Raw genomic sequence first — 13,012 nt, 5'->3', positions numbered from 1 at the left:
TATTCTAATTTGCTGCTCATTATTATTATTATTATTATTATTATTATTATTAAGTTGAAAACAGCTGAGTAGATTTTTTTTTTTCAGGTTTCTTTGATGAATAGAAAGTTCAGAAGCATTTATCTGAAATAGAAATCTTTATCATCACTTATCTTTATCAGCATTTATCTGAAATAGAAATGTCTTCATCATCACTTTTGTTCAATCTAAAGCATCCTTGTTAAATAAAAGTATTAATTTCTATAATCTATTAATTCTATAATAATGTATATATACACACACTGACTTCAAGCTTTTGAATGGTATAGTGTATATGTTACAAAAGCCTTTTTATATATTACAAAAGCCTTTTTATTTCAGATAAATGCTGATCTTTGGATCTTTCTATTTATCAAAGAATCCAGAAAAAATGTACTCAACTGCTTTAAATATTGATGATAATCAGAAATGTTTCTTGAGCAGCAAATCAGCATATTAGAATGATTTCTGAAGGATCAAGTGACACAGAAGACTGTAATGATGTAATGATGCTGAAAATTTAGCTTTGATCACAGAAATATATTACACTTTAAAATATATTCAAATAGAAGCTTAAATTTTGTGTTATTGTGGATCAAATAAATACAGGCTTGGTGAGCAGAAGACTCTTAAAAAAAAAAAATCTTACTGTTCAAAAACTTTTGTATTTTTGAAACATTTTAAATTGAATTATTTTTGTAAAATAATAAATATAAAATGCCCAAATAAGTAATGTATGTCTTTTTATTCATCTTTAAGTATGTGGAGGACCTGGACACATTTCATATCAAGTTGTGATGAACAAGGCCTGAAGGTCAATGTCATGTTTAAACTATCAAAATCAATCAACCTCTGTATTTAGCCAATGTATTCTGTCATTTAAATGTTAACTACTGCACATATGGAGAACTGTTGATTCTGTCATTTAAATGTTAACACTTTATGATTTAAACATTACATTTACACAATGCAAGCCTAAGGTGAGGCTGTCATGATAGCCTAATGTAGTCAATGCAAGTCAGGCTGTCATGATGACGAATCAGCTATATTAGACATATTAAATATATTAGATTTAAGTTTTGGCATTTTAGCCTTGACATCCTTTACACAAATAAGAAAACGTGTATTAGTAAAACGAAGGACAATGGCCTATTATTTTATATAGATCCCCGAAACAACCGTAAGTTGCTTCGACATACTTCCGGGTTTCCGGTATAGGGATTGGGGAATCACAAGGTGACGTATTTGATAAGGGCGTGACTTTCGACGTCACGCTCGTACGCGGGCGGGGTTGTATCGGCGATGGGCGTGACGTCTGACGTAATGCGTGGATGTGGGCGGGGTTGGATGTCCACCCCAGGCTGCAGCGAGCCCTACTTGGACTCATGTGAAGACAATGGAAGTTGATGCGTTGCTCTCCGCACCCGGTACATTCTCAAGAAGTTTTGATGTGCCTTGCTGCCCTTTCAGGTGTTTTAAAATGGATATAGAGTTTTTCACGGTTGAAAATGTTTTCTTCCCCTCTGACAACGCACAATAATGTTCTTTCCTTTGACAGAAATAAACTCAAAATAATGATTGTATTTCCAGCTACAGAACCTGTACTTTCCTCTCCCCATGCTGACTTTGTTTTCATTGGTAGAATCCGCCTCACAGGCGCTTTCCTATCAAAGTATGTCTCAGGTAGAGGACGTCACATGTGCTAGTCAACACCCTTTTTACAATCCAGATGATAAAACACATTCTGTCGGAAATGAAGTAACGCAGCAGTAACACATGCTTGTAACTATACTCTAATTACTCATTTGGAAATTATAACGCGTTACTCCGTTACTAAAAAAAAAAAAATCAAATTACAGTAACGCGTTACTGCCCAACACTGGTATTTATGCCCGTGTGTGACGATAAATGAGTGTGTTTTTTAATTTACAAATCAAACTACGTGAATGATTCATTCCTCAGCGAAACACTGTAATTAGATGAAACAAAATAAAATAATTCAACCTTTAAACTGCATTCCAGTAAAAATCCCAGTCATATAACATGTGGAGCATTTACAGTATTTACATATAGAACGTAAAGAGATGGAACATAAACGAAAATAAAATAACAGGCTAATAATAATAATAATAATAATAATACTGAAAAAACGATCAGTTAATAGAAGGTTGGATAAAAATATCTTGTAGGCCTATTTTATTTGATGTACTTTGGGTAATATTTATTAATGATAAACTTCTTTCGAATGCATCGCGCACAGACAGCATTCACATAGACAGCATCCCCTGTTGTTAATATAATCATTTAATAATGTATTAATTTCTATAATAATTAATATAATAATTTCTTAACTCAAAATAAAATATTAATAAATATATCTCTGATAATCCCGGGTTACTATGGTCACGCAGGTTTGTTACGCATCAAACTCGTGGCCACGAGAAGCGCATGTGGTTTCCTCAACATAATAAGACGTGGCCACGAGAAATGGATGTCGTTCCCTCATCATAGCATCTCGTGGCCACGACATAATATGACATTCCCACCAGTTGATATGACGTTCCCACTAATTAATATCTCGTGGCCACGACATAATATGACGTTCCCACGAGTTGATATGTCGTGGCCACGACAAACTTAAGTGAACCGAAGGGGTCCCCTCCCGGTCACCGTACAAATGCGCTCTACTTTAACACTGATTATTGTATGCTTACACAGTAAATGTTTCATTTAAACAAACTTTTATTTTGAAAATTTTAAACAGTTGCCCCGTCTCTTACGTCTCGAGTCTCTTGCTTTCAATGTGTACTGATAGTGATGTGCTGGGAAAACAGGCAGGAACGTTTTGCTTTGCGAGTTATCCATCGTGTGTTGGTAAACGGCGTGTGCTATGATCTGCTTTGCCGATTGCGAAACGTGATTGGCAAACGGTTTGCCAGAATATACCCTGACCCTTCAGCCACAACCTTACAAGAAATCAATTGAAATAAAAAAATAAATCTCTCAAGATCTAATTAAACAACTCCACAAACAGCATTACCAGATCCACTTATTGATAACCAGACTGATTTTATTTGTGTCAGACGTTTACAGAAGATCTTATTGAGAATTAACAAAGGTTTAGATGTTGACGATTTAGTTTGACTTACAGTAACCATGTTACACACACACACACGCACACAATCGGTGAGTATACAAGGCTTTGGGGTGTGGGTGAAGTGATGCTGTTCTGCGCCACTATAGGGAGTCCGCTGCTTACTTGCAAAACGAAAGTAAAACGAGGAAAAGAAATGACGTGACGCCATCTCTTTAAGAACTGCGTAGTTTGTGGTGAGTACAATGCTTATTCCTCATCTAACCATGTAGGCACGAAAATGCTGACTGCCATTACAAAAATAACTTCCACTTTTAACTAATGCTCGTGTGATGCGTTTAGCACAGTACATAAAAAAAGCAGGCAAGAATACTGCGTTTCTGCTGCACCCAAATTGCCACATCGTTATTCAAGCTGTAAAAGACCGCCGTAAAGATAGTTTGCGGTTTAATTTTAAGATTTATTTTGGCTATAAGTAGCTACCCAGTCAGCAAATTTCATTTGGCCCGGATTTGGCCCATATCAACAGTTAAAGTGTTAGCAGTAGCAGATTAGTACGTGTTTCCCGGCCCAGAAATGGTCCACATCTTTTTTGCCAGAGCTGAACCAAAACAGTGCCATAGCTCAAACCAAAATGAGCCAAATCATGAAAACAGATGTGGCTGATATATGGACCTCATATGGTATTTTTGTATGGCTGAGTTCTCTAAAGGGCTGATGGCCCTATACGTGGCCCACATAAGGCTGATAGACCAAAGGCCATTCTTTAATCATATTTACACCACACCTATTTTTGAATTTAAATTACCCATTACACAGTAAATCCTAAACACATACATTTATTCACAGTCATTCATTATTTAATGTTTATAATATAATTTTAATAGCAGAAGTACAATACAGAACATAAGTGTGAATACAATTTGTATTCAATTTGTACACAATTTGTGAACAATTTGTGAATACTTTGTCACAAATGAGTGAATAAATGTAACATTACAGTAATTAATACTTTCAGTAAGTCTTGCCAGTCTCTCGGTCACAGTCTATCAGGAAAAAGAAGAGAAAAAAACATTAGTATATAATAATTAGTGTCATACATTAGATTATTTGAATATTAAGACAAGCATATTATTAATGACAGCAAATCATCACTGCACATATTGTCTTTTTGCCGCCACCCAAAGACATGAGTGCTGCTGTGTAGCCCTTTTTAAATGAAGAAAATGTTAGCTACTCTAATAACAGGCTATTTTAGACATAATACTTAACAATACACATAATATTATTGAAAACACTATGGGTGTAATGGTATGCAAAAATGATGGTTCAGTGAAAGAAGGCCCATATGTGCTCAGCCATGCCATACCTTGGCCAAACATGACAGCTATTAGCCACATTTGGCGCAAGCAATCTTGCTATCTGGGTAAACAGTGCACTGTCATAGACATGGAAATCAATTTCTCAGCATTCTTTTTTGAGAAAGGAGCAGCACAGTGAATCCACAATGAGTCTTCATAAAGACAGAGAAGATGAGGATGCTGCCTTAAAGTTTGATTCTCAACCTCCACAACCAAGCTGTGATCAGCCAATGACTTCTGACCCCAGGTAGGACTTTTTTTTCCCCACAGCAACTTGCAGTGTGTTCAAGATCTGTACCCCTCTTATTCTGAATAATTTTGGAGCTTTGTATTATATTTGTATTGCAGAACTTCTCATATTATTGAATTTATTATTATATCCCGTATTTGTAAATTGAAGAACTTCTTCTAAATGAATAAATTTAAATCAAAGTTGGGTTCGGTGCTTGAGACAAAAGACTGACAAACAAGAGATTGGTTTGTTTTATTTTGAAATGATGTTTTATTGATCTTTTGTCAGCAATCCAAGGAGGAAGGAACAGAAATCAAACTTTCCAGAACCCAGCATTGTGTCTATGAAGAGTGATAGATCCATGAAACCACCCCTTGGATTCAGTGAAGAACCAGTGACCTCTGACCCGACGTTAGTAAAAATATTAACTTGCTAATTTGCTGTAGTGCATCTCAAGCGAAATAGTGATTTAGGGATTAATGAAATAACATTAAATATAATCTAATATATGCAACATGCACTGCACAGGGGCTTCAATCTCATATCTAGTAACTGATATACAACCCCAATTCCAAATATTTTGGGACGCTGTGAAAAAATGTAAATAAAAAGAGAATGCGATGATTTGCAAATCTCATGAACCCATATTTTATTCACAACAGAACACAGAAAACATATCAAATGTTTAAACTGAGGAACTGTTTTACAAAAAAAAAAAAAAATGGTCATTTTAAATGTGGTGTCTGCGACACAGTTCTCTCTGAAAACTCCAGCAACTTCTATTCTATACAGACTCTTGTTAAAAGAAGAGGGGACAATAGTAAACATAGCCCTGTCCAAATTTTTGATGTGTTGTGGTCATCAAATTCAAAAATGGTACATTTTCTCAGTTTAAACTGTTTTCTGTGTTCTGTTGTGAATAAAATATGGGCTTATGACATTTGCAAATCATTGCATTCTCTTTTTATTTGCATTTTTTTTATAGCATCCCAGTTTTTTTGGAATTGGAAAGCATTTTTGAGTCTGGTTGCCACCAGTATTATAGTAATCATTGTGATGATCTTTTCTAACAGATTGTCTCAGACCTGCACTTCATATCATGAGACTGAACACCTGCTGAAACCAGTGGAGGATGTCCATCAGAGAGTCAAAGAACAACACAAAACCAGCATGAAGAACAAGTATGAGAGATTATTTGAGGGACTCAAACTAAAAGAGACTCAAACCCTCCTGAACAATGTCTACACACAGCTCTACATCACAGAGGGAGAGAGTGAAGGAGTGAATGAAGAACATGAGGTTTTACAGATGGAGAAAACGGCCAGAACAAAACAATCACAAGACACTCCAATCTACTGCAATGACATCTTTAAATCCTCACCTGAACCAGGATGTGAGGAGAAAGACCAAATCAAGACTGTTCTGACTAAAGGCATCGCTGGAATCGGAAAAACCGTCTCTGTGCAGAAGTTCATTCTGGACTGGGCTGAGGGAAAAGCCAATCAGGATGTAGATTTCATGTTTGTGCTTCCATTTCGAGAGCTGAACTTGATCCGAGATCATCAGTACAGTCTTCACAGACTTCTGCTGGACTTTCATCCTGAACTTCAAGATCTGGACTCAAAGATTTATGAGGAGTGTAAAGTTGTGTTCATCTTTGATGGTCTGGATGAAAGCAGAATTACACTGCTGTTTTCAGATGATCAGAAAGTTTGTGATGTGACTGAGACTTCAGTGGGTGTGTTGATGTCAAACCTCATGAAAGGAGAGCTGCTTCCCTCTGCTCTCATCTGGATCACCTCCAGACCAGCAGCAGCCAGTCAGATCCCCTCCAAATACATCAACCGTCTGACAGAAATACAGGGATTCAATGAATCTCAGAAGGAGGAATATTTCAGGAAGAGAATCAGTGATGAGCATCAAGCCAGCAGAATCATCTCACACATCAGAAAAGCAAAAAGCCTCCACATCATGTGCCACATTCCCGTCTTCTGCTGGATCTCATCCACTGTGCTTCAGAAGCTCCTGAAAGAAGATCTGAGTGCAGAAATCCCTCAAACTCTGACTGAAATGTACATCCACTTCCTGCTGATTGAGATCAACATGAGGAATCAGAAGTATGAAGAGAGAGATCCAGAGAAACCCCTGCCCTCCAACAGAGAAGTGATTGTAAAACTTGCTGATGTGGCTTTCAAACAGCTGATGAAGGGCAGTGTGATGTTCTATGGGGAGGACCTGATTGAAAGCAGCATAGACGTCACTGACGCCTCAGTGTATTCTGGGATTTGCACTGAGATCTTTAAGGAAGAATCTGTGATTCATCAGAGGAAAGTCTACAGCTTCATTCATCTGAGCGTTCAGGAGTTTCTCGCTGCTTTCCATGTGTTTTATTACCATGTGAATACAACTATGGAGGAACTAAAGAATTTTGCTTCAGTAGAAAATTTGCTTAAAGGTGCAGTAGACAAAGCCCTAGAGAGTGAGAATGGACATCTGGATCTGTTCCTGCGGTTCCTGCTGGGCATCTCACTGGAGTCCAATCAGAGACTCTTACAGGATCTACTGACACACACTGAGAACAGCTCAGAGAGCATCAGGAGAACCACACAGTTCATTAAAGAGAAGATCAAAGATGGACATGGACTCTCCACCGAAAGATCCATCAATCTGTTCCTCTGTCTGCTGGAAATGAAAGATCAGACTCTGTCCAGAGAGATTCAGGAGTTTGTGAAATCAGACAAACACTCTGAGAAAAAACTCTCTCCTGCTCACTGCTCAACAATCACCTACATGATTCAGATGTCAGAGGAGGTGCTGGATGAGCTGGACCTCAGGAAGTTCAACACATCAGATGATGGTAGAAAAAGACTGATACCAGCTGTGATCAACTGCAGAAAAGCTCTGTGAGTGTGTACCTTGTTAAAAGATTAAATGTTACTCATACAGTATAACTGTGAAAATTGTATTGTTCTGCCAAGAAAAAAACACCTGTATTTTTATGTTTTTGGCACAAATTAGTTCAAAAGAAAGAAGAAATGAGTGAAAAGTTAAAATGTTTATAAATGCTAGATATTACCAACTAGGAATACAAATATATTAAACCAAGGTTTTAAAGCATGGTTCCAAAAGTCTGGCTTTGGAGGGCAGTGGGCTCCAAACATCAAAAACAACTGAGCAAATTTATCAAGTTCTTCAGAGTTACTCACATTATCAGCCACTTTTTTAATAGATAATGATTAATATACTTAAGGACTGAAAAGTTGGTCAAATAAAATTTCAGTGTGGGTGGGGTCATTCTGTGTTATGTTGCAGAAATAGAAACAGAGTAACCAACATAATGTGTGTTGCTTGCCAAAATCAGGCTATTTAGACAAATTTGTCACAAATGACAAACCATGAAGAATGTGTTAAATAATAATATTAAGTAATATATGTTTTAATATGAAACAGTGTCCATTAATTTATGTAATACTTGTATATTACTAAGTTCTCTGTTTTACATTTTAGTAGATTAAATTCTATTTCTGTTTTCAAGACTATAATTGACCATTAATAACCTGTTGCAACTGCCATGAAACTCTTTTGTTTTATATTTTCTTTCAGTCTTGCTGGCTGTAATCTCACTGCTCAGGATTGTGAAATGTTGTCATCAGCTCTACAATCCTCAAACTCTGTCCTGAGAGAGCTGGATCTGAGTAATAATGACCTGCAGGACTCAGGAGTGAAGCTGCTCTCTGATGGACTGGAGAGTCCAAACTGTCAGCTGGAGATACTGAGGTGTGTCAGAGATTTTTTTTTCCTTCAAATGGCTGAATAGAGGGTGCTTCTAAGGGTGCTACAGTAAAGTGCAAATGTAATGTGTAAGAAAGAGCTCCTAAACACAACCATAACAAGAATGGCAATGTACATTGAGAGATTTAACAATCCTTACTTTTACAATTAATTGCAACAGCATTTCAAAAATATTTTGATACAAAATGTTGACATTTTGTTATATTAGTCTAATATAAGTCCAAGACTAATATATTAGTCTTGCCTAATGCACATCTGTTTTGATATACAGTAGTCAACATTTAAAGTGGATCAAAACAGCAGACAACTTTGCTGAACTTTGCTAAACTTTTTTGATCCACATCAAATGTTGACTACTGTATATTTGTGTCCCATCCTTGGCTACGATTATGTCAGTCATTGCATTAGATCGTTTATTTGCATTGTGTCCACATTTTGTTATAATGAGATAATTCGGGAACGTTTAGAACATGACACTGAACAAAAACTTTTTTTGTGAACAAAACCATTTTGAAAAGTGGGTGGATTCTGACTAACTTAAAAAATTGGAGCTAATGGTGTACATGTCTTGTGTAAAGGGGAAGATGATACTGTTTCAGGGCTGTATTTTTTTTTTTTTTTTTTCTGTGTCTCTCTCTGTGTCTGTAGGTTGTCTGGCTGTATGGTGACAGAGGAAGGCTGTGGTTATTTGTCTTCAGCTCTGAGTTCAAACCCCTCACACCTGAGAGAGCTGGATCTGAGCTACAATCACCCAGGACAATCAGGAGTCCAGCTGCTCAAACACAAACTGGAGGATCCAAATTGCTCACTGCAGATACTCAAGTATGTGGGGCAGTCAGGGGTGGGACTTTCCTTTTAAGTAGGGGTGGGAATCTTTAGGCACATCATGAACTGATCCGATTACAAAACGATTCTTGATCAGCATTTTTTAATTAATTCTTCTGCTGTGCAAATACATCTCTACAACTTTACATTTTAAACAAAACTGGAGTTTCTATGCTTTTTTGATTAAGGTTGGAATCTTCCATCTTAAAAATAGGGGTGAGAATCTTAACTGCATGGTCTCTGCATGGATTCAATTAAACTCAATATCACGATGCATCATGATGCATCACATCCTCAATTTTCAGTATTACTGAAAGCTTCAGTAACTACTTTTAAAATAATAACTAATTTAAAATAAGTGTGCTTTAAGTATCCGAAAGTTTACAGACAATCATAGTTATAGGTTTTTCTTTTTTCCTTAGCATTATTGCTGTTTGATTTTGAAATGTTCAGAATCGTTGAAAAGAGAATCACGATGCATCGTAGAATCAATATTTTCTCCCACCCTTACTTTTAAGTCGGTTCACTCTAGGGCCATATTGCCTCCTGGCAGCCATTCAGCATTACAATAGAATAGTAAAAATGAGTGTACTGTCTTTTATGTAGTATAAAATAAATAAATGAATACATAATATAGTGATTAAAATACAGCTCTCTGAAATATTTGATTCTGATTGGTTAATTAGGCCATCTAGTGGTTAATTATTCCACAAACTGATAACACAGGCTCACTTTGGTAACTGCATTTGGTGAGCTAATAAAATATAAAATATATAAATATAAAAATAATCCCACATCATAGTTATCGATTATTTTGAAAATGAATTTCAATAATGTGTAATAATGTGGTATGACTGTACCGCATCCATTAACTCTTTCCCACCAGCGTTTTTGAAAAAAGTTGCCAGCCACCGCTAGCATTTTTGATGATTTTCACTAAAAATTCATGGCCTCCAGAATATTTTCTTACATCTGGATCATATTCAGTACAGTTATCAAAGCAAAGATGCAGTATTGCTTCCATCAACACCCCCAAAGCGTGTCCTTATTCCTTATTCCTATTTTTTTCTCTAAAAATCAGCATGATTACATAGAGATTCTTTTTTACAACAGTTCAATAAACAAGAAGTTAATTAAGAGACAGAACAGTTTTGCGTCTCTGAGCAGCATTTTGTTCCTGAATGAATCAACAGTTTCTAACACTAGAAACACTAGAATAAATGGCTTTATAAAGTTACCCATAATGCCCATAAAAGGTAAAAATCAATATAAACTCATTGGAAAAGATTAATTTCTATCACTGTTGTGAACTGACCACACAGAATATGAAGAATAGCAAAAACTTTAGGAGTCAGCTGTCCACGACAGTCCTTAAGATACCAGCACAATAACACACTCAGCAAAATATTGTCTAATTATCATTATCGATAAATTCCTGGGAAATATCAAGCTCTTTTTTGTCAGTATTGCACACCCCTAGCAAAAATTGAAAAGTTGTTTGGCACCAGGGTCAGAAATGAGCGGCGGATTTTATGATTAGGTGCAAAAAGTGTCCCTGCACAATTTAGCAATTATTACGGTTGTCATGATTTAAGTGTACTGTGAAATGCATAAAAAAGCGTTAAATTTTATAGTAGATCTGCTCGTGTTGCATCAGATGTCGTTATACTTGCATTTTGCAGCGTTGAGCATTATAACCATTCACACACCTTTCTGTTGAGTTTATGAATGCAATGTCCAATCAGAGGCATTTTGATTCATCACAGCAGATGTGCATTCGCAAATTCATGTCATAATCATAAACAACAAAGTGCAAAATAAATGTAAAGCAATTGATTTGCTTCAGTGATTATGTTTTTGCAAAAGTGCATAACTCACATTAGACTGAAGTCATGGACCGTTTTAGTGTCCTTGGCTTGCTTTCTTTGTATAATTTATAATAATATTCTTTTAGTTTTTTATGCTACTAAAATAACCACTGTGAAGTTTTGTTTTTCTAATCCTTCAAAAGCAATTAAAAATTTGATAAACGGTTCTTAGATTGTTACAGCTTTTTCTTGGTGGAATGATCTGCATTAAAATCTCACATACCTCCCTAAATGTTTTAAATGTCATGTGTCGACACGTTTTTGGGTATTGCAGTTTATCTTGTTAAGGTGTTCCTTTAATTAAAAACAACTCATATGATATGTATAGGCCTATTCCATTTTTGTCCCCTCCTGCTGTTAAAAAGCAACTTTTACTCTGGGTACATTTTAAATGAACTACTTTTTACTTTTACCCGAGAAGATTTTTAGAATGGTACTTGTACTTAAGTAAATAAATTTCATTAATGCAATGGTATATTTGCTTGAGTAGAATATTTTAGTACTCTTTCCATCTCTGTATACTTCTAGTTAACAATGAAGTGACATTGCCATTTTAGCAGGAAATACTATGTTTATGCTTGGACTTGTTTATTGTGTAATGAAGTTCAACATAATTATCCTTTTAATAATTAAATGTTTTTCAGTTGTAATTTATTTGTGTTTTTTTCTAGTTTGGACCACGGAGCCCATTTCAGAATCACACAAGGACTGAGAAAATGTAGATATTTCATCTCTTACATGCACACACACACACACACTTAAATGATTCACACCATTCATGTATTTCTCTCTCCTTATTTTCAGATGCATATAATCTCACACTGGATCCAAAAACAGCAAATAATCATCTCCGTCTGTCTGAGGACAACAGGAACGTGACCCATGTCAAAGAACCACAGTCGTATCCTGATTATCCAGAGAGATTTGAGAACTATGAGCAGGTTCTGTCTCAAGAGAGTCTGACTGGACGCTGTTACTGGGAGGCTGAATGGAGTGGGAAGATGTGGGCTGATATATCAGTGTCATATAAAGGAATCAAGAGGAAGGGAGGGACTGAATGTTGGTTTGGATACAATGACAAATCCTGGAGTCTTTTCTGCACTGCTAACGGATTCCATGTTTGGCATAATAATAAGAACACTGACATTCCTGCCCTTTCATCCTCTAATAGAGTAGGAGTGTATGTGGATGTGTCGGCCGGCACTCTGTCCTTCTACAGCGTCTCTGACACACACACACTCACACACTTACACACATTCAACACTACATTCACTGAACCCCTCTATGCTGGATTCAGGTTGTTTGAAACATCATTGTCTTTATGCAAATTCAGCAACCTGCTGTGAGACACAATCAGTCTTGTTTTGAAGCAGTCACAAACCTTTCTTACATGAAGTACAAGTAAGTGTTAAAGACCCACAAGAAATCATATTTGAAGTAGTGCTAGTTTTCACAAGCTGTTCACTTAATACAGTATTTGCAATCAAAGTGTGTGTGCGTGTGTGTGCCTGTGTGTGTGTGTGTGTGTGCATATTCAAGGACTGCGTGTGTATGTAAGTGTGAGAGTGTCAATAAGATGTCTTCACTTTCTACACTTATTTTCATGTATGGCCCTTTAATCATATTCTACCTTCTTTCTCCAGACAGATTTTGGTGTAATGAACTGATTCCAGTCATTTAGATTCATGCCAGCCAAAAGAGAAGAATGAGAAAAATATATTGTATTAATTGTACAAGCATTCCATAGTTCACATGTTTAAAAGATTATATGCTGCTTGTTTGTGCCACTACATTTCATTTAGTGCAATTGCTGAATCTGATC

The 13,012-nt window shown here is 36.3% G+C and overlaps 1 protein-coding gene across 4 annotated transcripts; it reads left to right on the top strand.

Annotated features, from left to right (window-relative positions):
• Positions 1 to 3,098: 3,098 nt before the first annotated feature.
• On the top strand, positions 3,099 to 12,701 carry LOC127157440 (NACHT, LRR and PYD domains-containing protein 12). Of its 4 annotated transcripts, none has more exons than XM_051100690.1 (8): positions 3,099 to 3,348; positions 4,599 to 4,720; positions 4,994 to 5,116; positions 5,779 to 7,608; positions 8,309 to 8,482; positions 9,146 to 9,319; positions 11,862 to 11,908; positions 11,995 to 12,701. In XM_051100690.1, the coding sequence occupies exons 2-8, from the start codon at positions 4,620 to 4,622 to the stop codon at positions 12,534 to 12,536; spliced, it is 2,991 nt and encodes a 996-aa protein (XP_050956647.1). In that variant the 5' UTR covers positions 3,099 to 3,348; positions 4,599 to 4,619; the 3' UTR covers positions 12,537 to 12,701. The 4 variants fall into 4 exon arrangements, with proteins under 4 accessions (XP_050956647.1, XP_050956648.1, XP_050956649.1 ...); XM_051100691.1 differs by having other exon boundaries at positions 4,595 to 4,720; XM_051100692.1 differs by having other exon boundaries at positions 4,581 to 4,720.
• The last annotated feature ends 311 nt before the right edge of the window (positions 12,702 to 13,012 follow it).

This window comes from Labeo rohita, unplaced genomic scaffold (assembly GCF_022985175.1).
Source record: "Labeo rohita strain BAU-BD-2019 unplaced genomic scaffold, IGBB_LRoh.1.0 scaffold_1076, whole genome shotgun sequence".
Lineage (NCBI taxonomy): Eukaryota > Metazoa > Chordata > Actinopteri > Cypriniformes > Cyprinidae > Labeo > Labeo rohita.
Note: the sequence above shows the minus strand (reverse complement) of the source record. Positions and strands in the feature narration are given on the sequence as shown.